A 14,052-nucleotide genomic window follows, 5' to 3' on the forward strand; every position below is an offset into this window, starting at 1 on the left:
ACGTCGCGTTTTCTACCCGCGTTTCCGCTGCGCCGCCAACCACGAAGGACAACTTGCCAACCGCCAATTCTCCTCTCTTCGTCGTATTCAGCATCTGTCTCCTGGCAGGCTCAGGCAAACAACCCATTCCCCTTATCTAGATCAGACTGGTCGAATACCGATACAAACATCGTCCGCAGTCAACTGGCGCACTCTGTTCCCTTGCGTGATCTTCTTGACTAGACCGTGGGGAAAAAGCAAGCATTCAGACCCAGCACATTCGCTTTTTGCTACTCGCCTTCGATGTCTGCATGAGAGATTGCAATGCTAGGCTCCGTCCGATCCTCTTGATCCATGATCTTTCCGTTGCTAGGCCACCTCGTCGCACTCCGAGGCCCGATTGTCGTTGGTCTTTGTTAGCGAGCTGAGCACCGCCCGCCTCAGCCTTGCGGGCACCTAATTTGGGATCTCAGGCCCCGACCTGAGTCAGATGAGCGGCCCAGACGTTGATACCATCCTCATATTTCCACAGTCGCGGCTCTGTGTCTGTTGTTCAGATGCTGTTTGGGATTTTCATCTTCACCTGTTACACGCTCGTTGCTCAAAGCACGCCAGCACTCACGGAGTCTCCCCACCAAGAATGCCCTCAAGCTTGAGTTATCTCGTTTCCTTGCTTCTCTCCACCTCCGTCCTCCCCTCTTTCATCAGCGCCCAGTCAAGCACCCAATTCGGCCAATGCGCCGACAACTGCGTCAGCACGTACCCGATTGTCAACCACTGCAACGGCACCGAGACCGGCACCGCGCTCGACGAATGCAAATGCGAGAGCTACTCGCCCTCCAACGACCCGCTGATCAACTGTGTCCTGGGCTGCCCGTCGGACCAGCAACTCGCATTCGCCGACAGTCTCCCCAAACTCTGCGCCCAGACATTATTCCTGGGTCTCGATCTGTCGGACCAGCCGAAGCCCTCGGCGGAGAATTCGGCAGCTAGCGCCACGGTCGACGCGGCCAAAGCCACAGGCACGACCAGCGGCAACAGTGCAGCTAGCTTCGCAGCCGGTGCCAACATGCTGGGATATCTCGCCTTGACCTTGGGCATCGCCGTGTTGTTATGACGAGCTATTCGGGGAGGGCCTGGGTTTGGTTGCGCCACTCTCCCTCGCAAGCCCTTGGTCACAGCACAGACGGTGGTTCATAAGATGAGAGGCCGCGTATATCCCACTTTATGCAAAGCGTTGGCGCCACGGGATGGAAGGCGACGTCTGGGATTACGGGATTGATCGAGGAGTTCTAAGGGAGTGAGGGAAAGCGTCTTTCTCGACAGTCCGGCGTTGGATATACATCAAAGAGAGTGTATTTTGGGGCCACTACGTCGTGGAGAACAGGACACACGTACTGTACCTATCTCTCAGCATTTAGAATGTGGCGCTAGGGAGACATGTATAAAGATGCCCAGTGCAGAGTTCACAGAGAGGTCTCTTTCACCCATGTTGATATACACATCCATCGCTTCGAAAGACAGTCTAATTCAGTGCACTCGATCTGGCTATCGGTATATACCTTACAGAAACCCATCGTGAACCAATGTACCCTCCTAGAGGTGCAATGTGGTCGCCCAACGCCGCCATGCCAATTCCTTCCACCGCCCATCGTCGCTATACCATCACATACTTCCACGCAAGCCTGTGTCGTCCGTGTCCGCCTACTAACCCGGTCTACCTCGTATGCACCCTGGCTCGCCAGGCAGGCAGGCAGGTAGGTAGGTAGGTGGTGACCTCCATGTAGCTGCACAGGTATCTACAGTATCTATCTATAGTTATCTACTTCTCCGCCGACCCAGAACTGGCACCAGCACTGGTATGACCCTGGCCCCCCAACGCCTCAGCCCCGCCGACCGCCACGCCGCTGATCCAGACGACATTGTCCTCGAGCACGGAGTTGCCCTCGCGGATGTAGCGGAAGCGGGCGCGCCAGACCCAATAGGCGCCCGGGAAGAGGATGGTGGCGCCGACGATCAGGCACGACCAGTTCATGTAGTCGATGGTGGGGATCGTGACGGGCACGTACAGCGGGCACAGGTACATGACGATGACGATCAGCGACCAGCACACGGAGACAATGTTGATCGGGTAGCCCCAGCGGCCGAGGTCGAAGTGCGGGCGCGGAGGGAGGATTTTGCGGCCGCGCAGGAGGACCTACAACGCACACCAAGAACAATTGCCCCGTGTCAATGAATGGCTCCCTCGTGTGGATGGATGGATAAACGCGGGCGTCGATGGGGGAGGATGGGACGGTAGAAAGGGGGACGTGGGGAAAATGAGGCTCAGGGGCAGTGAAGGAGGACGATGGAGAGAGGAACTCGATAAGATGATGATGATGATGATAAGGAGAAGAAAGGAAGGGGAGCAACGCACCACTATCACCGGCGTCACATAGCCAATCTGTAACGTCACGCCGCCGCCCGAAATGATCGACTCAAACGCCAGATCGCTCCCGAGCACGATGAGCCCTAGCACAAATCCCTCGTCAGCATCATCCTCAGCCCCAGGGGTAAAACTTCGAGCTGTGTCGATTCCATTTCTCAAAAGGAAAAGCACGCACCAATCACCAGGTCCACGACCAGAATGGCAATCATCGCCCGCAGCGGGATGTGGAACCTCTCACTGACATGCGCAAAGTAGTCGGAGTAGGGAAAGGCCTTGTCGCGGGCCATGCTCCAGGCGAGGCGGGAGCCGGCGTTGTTGGTGCCGACGATGATGAAGAAGTTGAGCCCGATCATGATCAGCGCGCAGAAGATGCCACCGCCGTAGACGCTGTTGCAGATGTCCATCCACCAGTTCATATAGGGCTGGGACGCTGGGTGGGTAGCGGAATGTCAGTCCAGGACGGTGGCGACAACAGAAGCCAGGGCTCAAGCGTACCGAGCATGTACTCTTCCCAGTTGCCGGCCGTCCAGAGCATCAGCAGCGCTGCCAGCCAGCTGGTGATGCTGCAGAAGATCATCGACCAGACCATCACGCGCTAGACTGTGTCAGCAAGACGTCGATACAGGCACAAACACAAACTCACCGGGGCGTCTCGGGAGGCGTTTCTCATCTCTTCGACCTGTGCATCCCCCATCAGCATCTCTCTCGTCTCCATCACGGGGCACATACAAGATGCATCATGCCGTCGGTGCCGTAGAGCCCGTACATGGGCGAGTAGAAGGACATGATAAAGACCCAGCCGGCACTGGTGTAGCCCGAGTTGTTGATGAACTTTGTGAAGATGAACTTGGCGTCGTGCTTGGGCGCCATGACGGCAAAGACCACGGCCCACGCGACACCGCCCGCGATAGTCCAGATGGCGCCAAACATGTTCATGCCCGGAAGCCAGCTACATGGCGAATGTCAGCCAAGGATGACTCTGTCTCAGGAGACAAGGGCGGAAAGAGAAGAGAGTGCAGTGCCTTGTCGGTGACAACATGTACGTACGACTGCTTCAGGTTCATGACGATAGGGCCGATGAGAAAGGCTGTGTAGATGATCCATGTCATCCAGGGCTGGCCGGTGCTTGTCAGTGTCCACTCCCTCTCTGCACTGCTTGAACGACGACACCAACCTTCCACGAAAAATCCGGATGCGTGACCTCGACAAAAGATGCAATGATTTGAGCACTGTTGATCGCGCAGCTTGACCCCGTGCTGATCTCGCCGACAATGACGGCCCATCCGACAAGATACGACAAGATCGGCCGTAGCTTACCGGTTGCCACGGCTTGGACGTAGTACTGTTGACCGCCCGCCGTCGGCCAGATGGTGCAGTATTCGGCCAGGGACATCATCAGGAGCGTCTGGCCGACGGCGACGAAAAGCCTGGATATCTCGCCTTGTCAAAAACAATCCACGGCCCGGTCGAGGAAGAAGGAGTCAATGCCACTCACGTGCCCCAGATGAGAGCAAACGGGCCGCCCACGTCGAAGATGGTCGAGTAGAGGACCACCAGGCAGGACCAACTGCACGAGATCATGATCTGGTACGCGCACACTGCGACTCTATGGTCAGCACATCTGGCCGGCAGGGCACACACGCAATAGAACGACACTCACGCGTCCAGAAGTTGTAGACACGTCGCAGCTCGGGCTTCTTGCCCATGGACATGAGCAGGGCATCATCGCTGCCCACCGACTTGGCGTCCTCCAGCGTGGTCGTCGCGTCCAGATCCTCGGCCACATACTCGATCTTCTGGTCCTTCATCTTGGGACGAGCGGGGTGAGACAGTCCAGAAAGACACAAACCACGGTCCAGACACAGGCGGGAGACAGAGTACTACTGCTGCGACGCAGGACTGACTGTCACGAAGCAAAGGACCAGAAGCAAACCATTGAAATCGGGGGAGGAAGAGTTGATGTTAAGTTAAACAAGCTTCGCTCCCTGCGGAGGAAGTGCAAGTCCACCAAGTACTATCAGGTACTTCTTTCTCCCCCCCTTCCTCGCCAGGCTAGTCGACGAGCAGTGGCAGTTTTACCCTGGCCAGAAAAGCCATGTGGCTGAGAGGATTCGTTGTCCAGATCCCGACAACCATTATTGGGGGGCATGTCGCACGCTTATCATGCACACTATCGCAGACCGCGGCCGACATATCAGTCTCTCTGCATGCTGTATGGCTTGGATCCAACGTTCGAGAGACGAGGCGGTATTGTGGGAGTGATAGACAACTCGGTAAGAGAGAGAGTGTGTGTGTCTCGCATATGCCTGCCTCCGTTTTCCTTATCGCAGGACCAGATTTGGGCCACTTGATTGATGAATTCTCCAGATGGAAAAGGGACGAGCCGCATTGGCTGGCCTAGGGCCTCGATGGCTTGCGAGCTGGCTTTGGGGCGAACCGGGGCTGATGTTGGGCTGTCTCTCGTCTTGCATGGATCAGCAGCCGTTAATGTTCGGTACGAGAGTCAATAGCAGCCATTTCCCCCACTGGTTTTGACTGGCTATGCAGACTCTTTCCCTCCTGCTGGTGCTGCTCTGTCTCCGAGATCGAACAATACCTTGTCCAGTCACCTATCCATGCTCTGCACATATGGAAACAGCGGCCACTTTGCGGTTGTCGGGCACCCTTCGCTGCTTCAGGTGCACGGGCGTGTTATCCGAGTCAGTGCCGGGCTTGGGCTGTGGGCAAGGGGCCCCTCCCTGTGGTGATATGTCCTTTGCCCGATGAGGCTGGTCGATGGAGAAAGTCCCCTTCCCTTGCCGAGGATTCCCTGAAGCCGTTATGATTTGATCGAATGAAGATGGTTTCTGAACGACGACAACAAATAGGTTCCCAAGCTTGTTAGCAGTGAGATCTTCTCCCTCTCAGAACACGCTCATCCAATGTCCCTCTCCCTCGAGATACTGCTAGGCGTCGGGGTTTCTCCATTCTTGTCTCTCCATCTACCAGCCCGTTAAGGTATCATAATCCCAGGGGTCATTATGGTTCTCTCCCTCTCTGGCCTACTTACCTACCTACCTATCTATCCGGTGGAGGTTCCCCAGCTCGGGCCCAGACCGTCTAAGGGAGAGGGCACGGATCCGTTCTCAAGTCACCTGCTATCTTGGGACAGCCGCGCATGAATCCTGGAAGGGACAGACGTGGAGTCGCACGGAAGATACCCTGGACTGGAGTCTAGCCTCGTCGCTGTTCCAACCTGGGCAGGAGACAGGAGAAGTTGAACCTTTTCTCAACGTCATGAGATCAGACTATATATGAATCCCAAAGGGCGCCTACTCCTGCGAAAGAAACCCTATCTTTCCGTCGATGCTATCAGTCTTCCGCCCTGCAGCTGGCAAGACGTTGAGAACTCTGTCAACATTCTCGGCCAGATCAAAGGCCTGCTACTACTCTCCCTTCCTCAGGTCCGTGTCTCTATCAAGGCGTGTCCACATAGATACCATGGCGCCCATTGCTGTTGAGGACATGATTGAGACGCTTGCGGTGTCAAAGAAGTCCACTGGGGTTTCGAATGGCGACACAAGCAAACCAACACTTGCTCGCTGTGATGCAAATGATCCAGCCACGACGACCGAGCTCCTAGTGTCGATCATTGAACGAGATGGCGGCGTCGTCGTGGAGAACCTCATCTCTAAGGAACTGGCTACTCAGATCAAGACGGAGTTGAAGCCTTACTTTGATACAGACAAGGTCGACCCCTCAGGTTTCTTCCCCCACACGACGCAGAGAGCTACCGGCCTCCTGGCGCGGTCGGACGGCTGTGTCCAACTGGCAATGAATCCCACGTATATCGACATAGCCAACAAGATGATCTCTTCCACGTACACATACTGGAACGGACAGCAGCAAGAGACGGTGTTTTCCAAGCCCATTATATCCTCGACTGTCGGTTTCCGAGTAAACCCAGGTGGAAGGCAGCAGGCCCTACACCGCGACGACGGGTGAGCCATGCTCTGCTCCAGCGTCTCCCGGACCATTTGCTGACTTCTGTCACAGCGACTATCACACTCGTAACTGCGACATGCCCATGATGCTCGGTTGTGTGACGGCGTTGACCAAGACCACGGCGGAGAATGGTGCCACAATCGCCATCCCTGGTTCGCACCTCTGGGGCCCAGATCGCTGCCCCTATGATCATGAAGCAATTCCAGCCGAACTAGAACCGGGGGACGCTTTCATATTCGTCGGTAATCTTTATCATGCCGGAGGAGCAAATATCACCAAGTAAGTCATGGCTCTTGCATGTTGGCACCTGCGCTGTGCTAATCAGAGAATAGAGATCAAGCTCGCGAGACCGTGGGCATCTTCTTGTGCAAGCCATACTACCGTCCGGCGGAGAATCAGATGCTGATGGTGCCTCCTGAGAAGGCGAAGCGACTACCTCCCCAAGCACAGAGACTGTTGGGATACGGAATCAGCCGTCCCGCTGTGGGATTCATGGAGTATCAAGACCCAATGCGAGTTCTCTTTGGCGTCGAGGATGAGGAGACGGTCGATATGTGATTGAGCACACCTGCAGCTTCCCGAGTGGCCGGACTCTCCCCCCTCAAAGTGTGATAGTGATCGGTCCAAGTCCAGCCTCGAGGCTCATATCACCAGGAAAGTCAGACCACGCCTCGATTCCTGTCGGGCGAACTGCATCCAGTCGACTGCCACGTTGGGGTCACTCTTCCAAAAGCGCCGCAGAAACTCTAGCGCTGGGACACAGTTGGAGAAGCCGGTCGACTTCATCACCTCGAGGAGCTTGGCGTCGGCAAACGCTTGGGTGTTCTTGTTCAGCCTGCTTTGCGTTCCGACGACGAACAGAGGCCACACCAGGTCGTGCTGGTACGCCTCCTTGTTCTGAATCTCGGCGATTTTGGTGATGACGCCGCTGACGCAGGTCTCGATGGCGGGAGCGAAGTCCCGAGGGTCCAGGAGTGCCTGGAAGCTATATGCAAGTCCAGCGTAGTGAAAAATGTCCACCAGCACTGCAAAGTCGCTGTGCAATCCCGGTGTGCCAAAGTCCAGACTCTTGCTAAACTCCAGAGACCGATTTCGTGCGTAATCGAATTTCTCTTGCAACACCCGCATATTTGCCAGGTCTAGCGGAGCTTGACCGGGCGATGCATTGCGGTGGCGCTGTCTTTCGGCGCAGGTCACCTCTTGGACCAGTTGCAGCCAATCCGTAAAGACGTGCGCGTCTTGTTCGGTCAAGACGGACCCGGGGATTTGTTCGTCGTCTTCAAACGTGGTGGATGAGCCGAAGACGTCGTAGACGAACGCTTCTTGGATCAAAAAGCGGCATGTATCATCGAGAACGGTGGTTGCCAGCTGGGGGGCTGTCCAGCGCAGAGTAATCGTCCTCGCAGCCTTCCAATGGACTCGCCATATGGCCGAGTCGCACCGGATCATCTCTAGATTGCAGAGAACCAGGATGGTCGCCAATATGCCGCTGGCTCGAGCGTGACGCGCTACGCTCGCATGCTCTGTCCACTCTGCCCGCAGATCCTCGGAAAGGAGCAGCAGGCTTTTGTCGCGGTAGTTGCGGGACGCAAACCCATCGTTCACGGCCCAAGGTGATTCTGATCGAGCACTATAATGCTCGGCCGAGAGGGCCAGGAGAGCGAGAAGCAGCGAGGGCGAATGCATCGCCAGAGGAAGCATCAGCGTCCGCCACGGATTCTCTGGTCCGTCGACCCAGGGCATGACCGTGGCCACCACGTGGTCGTAATAGTGAATGAGTTGTCTGACTGGCCTGCCTTGTAGATACTGGGGCAGCGCATACGATGACAGATCGAGGTTTAGTGCAAAGGGATTGTGGAGAGTGGTCTCGTCGAAGCTGGGTTGGAATGCGTTGCGGAGTTTGTGTGGCACAGCGATTGGCTCGCTCCCTGCCAGCAGCTGCGAAGCATCAAGGCCGTCGTCTCGTGAATCTGAAGACTCCCCGGGGGTTGCGCTTTTGGGGCTGTCCTTGGGGTAGACAGCAGGCGGAGGAGGAGGAGCTGGTTCGAGGACAGGCAGCGTTTTGCCCGTCAGTTTGCCTCGACTTGCCACTCCCTGCCCGAACTGAATCCTCAAGCCATATCCGGGGCAGGACAGCTCCTTGAGGGCGCATTTCTTACATGTTGGCAGACTCCGATCACAGCGTATCCTGCGCCGGTTGCAGGTCCGACAGTCTGTAGAGGTCATTCTTTAGTATCTCCTCTTGTTTCTCCACCTCCACCACCACTCACACACGGGACCTCGGCATCGCGTAGAGACTGACCTTTGAGTGCTCGGGGCTCGTTTGGGTCGAGCGAAGACAGACGTAGACTCATCTTGCCGGTACCATCAAAGGAGTGCGAGGAGAACCAAGCACCGAGAACCGGGACGGGCAATCAAAGCAACCAAAGACATCCAACACAGACGTACACACATCCACGCGAGAAAACACTGACCTTTTGGGACGCAACGAGGCAGTCAACCCCGCGAAGGGATGCGAAAAGAGCGGCCTCCCTTGGCGTGCAGCACGGAAACCACCGCACTTTGGGCTGGTCCATGGCTGGCCCATGCGCATGCGTGCGGCGTGGGTTGCATTGACGCTTGCTTGCTTTTTGGTTTGGGAGAGTTGCTGCATGTGCTCCATTGGGGCTTTGCTTCTTTTCCACACGCATGTCCGGAGGGGTCTAAGCCTGAGGCCGCCGCCCTCTGCTGTCAAGGAAAGGGAAAAAGAAGCCAGGCGTCAAAAAGTGGGAAAAATCTAGTTAAGCCAGAGGAGGATGGCTGATGCGAAGGCACCGCCCGCTCGTTGATGGCCCCCTTGTTCCGTGGGTTGGTTGATAAGGGGATCTCTACTCCCGTTAAGGCAGCTGGATGGAGAAGCAGCTCAATTGCCTGGACGGGCGACATGGCAATCCTTCTAAGCCTGAATGGCGACAAGCAACCACGTCTTCCACCATTCCCGGGCGTATCTATGTCTCCAAAGTCTTTATAATGCCATGTAGGGACGTGCCAGGTAGGTAGATGGCCAAAGATAAGGGGGCCTCGCCAGTAACTCCTCGGCTGCAACATGCCGGCTTCTATCGTCGATGGTATCGCGGATACCGTCCATCAACTCCATATCCAAGGATTGTCAGAGAAGACCATCTCGACCGATGTTGGCAATTCGTTGCCTGATGGCTTCTACCACTTGCCAGCCATCTACCAGCTCGAAAGACGCGCCATCTTCTCGAAGCGGTGGTTCCTGGTCTCGCACAAGGCTCGCTACCGTCATGTCGGCGACTACGTGCAGTATGAAATGGCGGGCTTCAACTTCGTCGTCGTCAAGGACAAGGGCGGCGACATTGTGGGATTCCACAACATCTGCAGGTGGGTTCTTGACCCCCTTTTTCGTGCCTGAGGAGGAGGAGGAGGAGTCCACGTTGGGTTGGTTGCCCGGGACAGTGTCTCGAATGTGTCCTGACACACACCGGTGACGGGCCAAAACAATCCGCAGACATCGTGCTTTCCCCGTCGTGCACGAAACCAGTGGCAGCGCGAAGATCTTTGCGTGCAAATACCATGGATGGACGTATGGGCTGAACGGCAAATTGACCAAGGCGCCCCGGTTCACGCCCGAGTCGGTGCCTGACTTCGACCCAACGCACATTCGCCTCTTCCCCGTCCACACCCACGTCGACAGGAACGGGTTCGTCTACGTCAACCTGGATGCCCGCCCGGTGCCCGAGATCCAGTGGGAAGAGCAGTTTGGTGACCTTGACCGCCAGGGCGTCCTCCAGGGTTGCGGCGTGGACTGGGACGCGGTCGAGTATGATTTCACGTGGGTCAAAGAAGGAAAGTTCAACTGGAAGATCATGCAAGACAATTACAACGAGGTGAATGTCGCCCCCTCTAGTGCCCCTATGGAAGCCTCGTCAATTGGCCTGGCCCGTTGTCTCGCAGACACACCGCTGATCCATGCAAACCCAGTGCTACCATTGTCTCACGGCACACCCAGACGTAGCCCGCACGACCGCCCTGGACACCTACTACGTCTCCCCAGCCACGCCACATCACTACATCTCGCATTTCAGCGAACCCAAGGCGTCCATCCTCGCCACCTCGGCCTTCGACGCGACTCGGTTTGCGGGCAGGTCGGCCACTCATGTCTGGCCGGGCGGTCACTTCAGCCCGAACCCAGGCACCGGCTTCATGCACCTGATGCGCAGCCTCCCGACCTCGCCAACCACCACGCGGCAGGAGTACGACGTGTACAGGCTGAACACGCCGCACGCCACGCCCGAGGCCCACGAGCGCATGGTCAATTTCTACAAGAAGGTCGTGGACGAGGACTTTGGCCTCTGCGAGAAGGTGCAGAGGAACCTCGAACGTGGGGTCTTCACAAGGGGCCCCTTGCACCCTTTCCACGAAGAAGGCGTGCAGGCGTTCCAGGGCATGGTGCTCAAGGTTCTCAAGGAGCAGATTGGACTGGAGGAGGCTGCTGGGAGGGAGATCTGGGCTGCGAGGCCGCCAGCGCAGGGAGCTGGAAAGAGGGAGGCAAATTCTGGGCGTACAGCCAACGGGAACGGCGACGGCGACGGCGACGTCGAATCGGACAGTCAGAGCATCTGCGTGAAGATGCTAGGTTGCGACCAGGCGAGGCTGAAAGGCCTGGAATGGTAGCCCATCGACTGGTTATCGCATGCCGCCAAGTCTCAGGTCCTGGGGATGAGCAGCATCTTTCGCCACGAGGACCCCGTGAGCAGATCCGAATCAGGCAATTCGATCCTTGATTATCGCCTCCCGGCAGACTAGCTACTTGTTTCTTCTGGCCGCCTTACATGTCGACCCGTGTCTCGAACGTCTGGGGGAAGGGCATCCGCACGTGTCATCTCGTTTCATCGTGGAGGGACCAGGCACACCAGGCCCGAGGACAGGGGCATTGGGTACCGACGGTGATAGAGATAGTGATGGACGTTACTGAGGTGTCGATGAACAAAGAAACCACAATGGAAAAAATTCCGCAGAAAAACTTTCCTCCTCACGAATAGGGAACCCAACGCCTTGGTCCCAAGCAGGAGTCAGTTGTTGCACCCCAGATATTGTTATTTACTCGCATGTAGGAGCTCCCAGCGCCCCGAATCTCCTTCTTCCTCCTTCCCGCCCGGGCGTTCAAGTTTTTAGTAGTGCTTGTAGTTACTTCTGCGCACGAGTCTGACAAGTACAGGGGGTTTAGGCAGGGAGCCTGGCTACGAGGAAATGGGAATCGGACCAGTCACAACTAATTGCGCGCCCATATGGCTGGCTCGCTCTTTTCTTTCTCGCTTCCTTCTCGTCGCGCGGAGAGGTCAAGACTGCCACTGTCACTACTCGCACCCACAGAACCAGCGTACAGTCAGTAGACAGTCACTGTCACGCTGCCAGACATAAAAGAGACAGCGTGATCGAAGACAGAGTGTTTGGAAACCGTGATGGGCTGTTGTATCTGGACTAGGATTTCTCTGTTGAACGAATCACAGGGAACTTTCTAGCATGAATCCTCCAAGAAAACATGAGTGGTGACACCTTCAATCCCAATTAGCACGTCAACCTATTCCCAGTTGTCTCAATTCTCGCAGCCTCCTAATCGAAAACACTTTCACCCCGACATAGCTCGGCTCGCTGCTCAAACAACCCTTCCACAAACCGATCCATCACATGTCCGTCCCCATAGACAAATCTCTTGAGTATCCGCTGCGCTTCCTTCCACGTCCTGAGGCCCAGGATCCGAGACATCTCGCAAAACCGAGTAGAATGCCATTTCCGGTCGAGCAGAAGCTCTGGCCTCTTGCCCGCTTCGTCCGAGACCTGTTCAGCGCAGGCGCCGACGAAGAAGAGAAACAGGAGAGGTTCGTGGTGAGAGATGGCAAATGGAGGCGTAGGCATCCTCGAGAAAGATGGAATTGAGGATGAGGCTGGCCTTGTTGAAGGCAGCGTCCCCCGCTTCGCCATGTATCTCAGTAAGATTTCGATCTGAGGTCGCAGATGTTGGACAGGGATATAAAGCAGCCATTTCTGCAGTGGGAGTGTGAAGCCATAGACAAAAGACATGGCATAGGACACAGCGAGGCACATGCATGCCTGTAACTGCCTACGAACCGCCCGGGAAACGCGCGTTCGCGGAGTGATGGTCTCGATGATATCGCAATACAGGCTCATCGTCCAGGAGCTCAACGCCGCGCGCCGACGGTGAAGCCAGCTGAAGATGACGTCCACTGCATGCTCACCTTTTCTCTCACAAAGAAGCTTGCTAATGAGACCATGCGCAGCCATGAACTCCCGGTGCATGTTAACATAACTTTCGAGATTGTTGGATATTTCGTCTTCGGGCAGTAGGAATGTCTCATCCCAGCGTTGAAATTCCGTGTCGGACAGCAAATCGCCGTACTGCTCGAATTCGGGTTGCTGTTGGAAGGACCCAGGATCGAAGAATGTGTAGTCAAGGCGTGGCCTCGTGAGCGTGAATCTCGAATGGCCATTGTCTGCAAGGATAACTTGCGCTCGAGTATCGGGACTGAGCTTATCGACCCCGCCGAGGCCATCTACGACCTCCCACAAGGCCGACGCGTGCGCCATGTTTGCCTCCAGGTCGCCGGAGTAGAACGCCATCGTCGCAATGCACCAGATACACATGATCAAGCTCTCCGAAGGTCGCGAGTCTTGGCGGATGTGCTCTCGAAGCAACAACAGGCTCCTGTTTTGATGCTTCAACGCCATTGGGTAGAGAAAATTGTAGCATTCGGGCTGCATGAAATGTGCCTTCAGCGTAAGGACACTTGCATACCAGCCGTGCAGACATTTCTTGTCAGTCACGAGATCGTTTGCTCTTTGGCGCCAACCGAGCTCCATGGACCTGCGAGAAACATTGCTGGGTGTATTGATGCTGCTGAAGGAAAGAAGGAAGCCACGAAAGATTTCCAGGGCCTCTTTTTGAAAACGAGGACATGCTGCCCAGTCAGGAGCATCCCAGTCGGGTTGCTTTGGAATCATTGGCGACTCTTCTCGGATTACCCTGCCGGGCCAAAGTTCTGGCCTGAAGTATTGGTCGTCGGTCTCACTGTCTGAGCATATCTGATCGGCAGATTCAGGTGAGCCGGGAGGACTCGCAGAGCCACGCGTGGAAGGATTTGTGCCCGATCCGAGCTGCCAGCATATCATCCGTATAGAGGCTTCATCGTTGAGAGAGCCGACGTAGCTATCATTGTCCGCATCTCTTGAATCCAGGTGTGCATCTGGAAATCCCACAATGTTGGGATTGCGGCTCAATGAAGTCCCACGACTCGCACCGACGTGTCGATTACTCTTCGCCCAGCGATAGTATTTGTTAGTGACGTGGGAACTGATTGAAAATGCCTCTTCGGCATCCCTTTTATTCAGGTTGGAGGCGTCTTTGTTGACGAAGTGAAAGGTACCTCGATACGCCGCGACGGGCATTTTTGAGGCAAGGCTGGACGAGTACCTTGGAGTTCTGTTCGTAGTAGTGGTCTGTGTCCTGGGCAATTGCAGCCTTTGTGCTTTCCCATCACCATTATATGTTTTTCAGGCCACTTCAGCCTCCGCCCCTTCCCCCTATCTGCCGACACGAAAGGGGACTGTGAGCATTCAGGAATATTACCAAGCTTAACCCT

General features: G+C 56.0%; 6 protein-coding genes across 6 annotated transcripts; 3 read left to right on the forward strand and 3 right to left on the reverse strand.

Annotated features, from left to right (window-relative positions):
* The first annotated feature begins 111 nt into the window (after window positions 1-111).
* PV07_04236 (uncharacterized protein) lies at window positions 112-1,555 on the forward strand. Its single transcript, XM_016391022.1, has one exon. The coding sequence runs from the start codon at window positions 470-472 to the stop codon at window positions 1,094-1,096; it is 627 nt and encodes a 208-aa protein (XP_016252924.1). The 5' UTR covers window positions 112-469; the 3' UTR covers window positions 1,097-1,555.
* PV07_04237 (uncharacterized protein) lies at window positions 1,546-4,747 on the reverse strand. The gene is made up of 10 exons (XM_016391023.1): window positions 4,068-4,747; window positions 3,903-4,005; window positions 3,582-3,834; window positions 3,455-3,522; window positions 3,137-3,356; window positions 3,051-3,086; window positions 2,903-3,002; window positions 2,583-2,837; window positions 2,396-2,490; window positions 1,546-2,176 (listed from the first exon to the last, which is right to left on the reverse strand). The coding sequence occupies exons 1-10, from the start codon at window positions 4,213-4,215 to the stop codon at window positions 1,802-1,804; spliced, it is 1,653 nt and encodes a 550-aa protein (XP_016252925.1). The 5' UTR covers window positions 4,216-4,747; the 3' UTR covers window positions 1,546-1,801.
* Window positions 4,748-5,692: 945 nt separating this feature from the next.
* PV07_04238 (uncharacterized protein) lies at window positions 5,693-8,976 on the reverse strand. The gene is made up of 2 exons (XM_016391024.1): window positions 8,694-8,976; window positions 5,693-8,604 (listed from the first exon to the last, which is right to left on the reverse strand). The coding sequence occupies exons 1-2, from the start codon at window positions 8,743-8,745 to the stop codon at window positions 7,034-7,036; spliced, it is 1,623 nt and encodes a 540-aa protein (XP_016252926.1). The 5' UTR covers window positions 8,746-8,976; the 3' UTR covers window positions 5,693-7,033.
* On the forward strand, window positions 5,727-7,267 carry PV07_04239 (uncharacterized protein). The gene is made up of 3 exons (XM_016391025.1): window positions 5,727-6,387; window positions 6,443-6,670; window positions 6,724-7,267. Exons 1-3 carry the CDS (start codon window positions 5,753-5,755, stop codon window positions 6,947-6,949), a joined length of 1,089 nt encoding a protein of 362 aa, XP_016252927.1. The 5' UTR covers window positions 5,727-5,752; the 3' UTR covers window positions 6,950-7,267.
* Window positions 8,977-9,452: 476 nt separating the features above from the next.
* On the forward strand, window positions 9,453-11,068 carry PV07_04240 (uncharacterized protein; the record flags this gene model as incomplete). Its single annotated transcript, XM_016391026.1, has 3 exons — window positions 9,453-9,775; window positions 9,903-10,281; window positions 10,376-11,068. Exons 1-3 carry the CDS (start codon window positions 9,477-9,479, stop codon window positions 11,066-11,068), a joined length of 1,371 nt encoding a protein of 456 aa, XP_016252928.1. The 5' UTR covers window positions 9,453-9,476.
* Window positions 11,069-12,007: 939 nt separating this feature from the next.
* PV07_04241 (uncharacterized protein) lies at window positions 12,008-13,858 on the reverse strand (the record flags this gene model as incomplete). The annotated part of the gene is made up of 1 exon (XM_016391027.1): window positions 12,008-13,858. One exon carries the CDS (start codon window positions 13,856-13,858, stop codon window positions 12,008-12,010), a length of 1,851 nt encoding a protein of 616 aa, XP_016252929.1.
* Between the last annotated feature and the right edge of the window lie 194 nt (window positions 13,859-14,052).

This window comes from Cladophialophora immunda (assembly GCF_000835495.1).
Source record: "Cladophialophora immunda strain CBS 83496 unplaced genomic scaffold supercont1.2, whole genome shotgun sequence".
Taxonomy (NCBI): Eukaryota; Fungi; Ascomycota; class Eurotiomycetes; order Chaetothyriales; family Herpotrichiellaceae; genus Cladophialophora; species Cladophialophora immunda.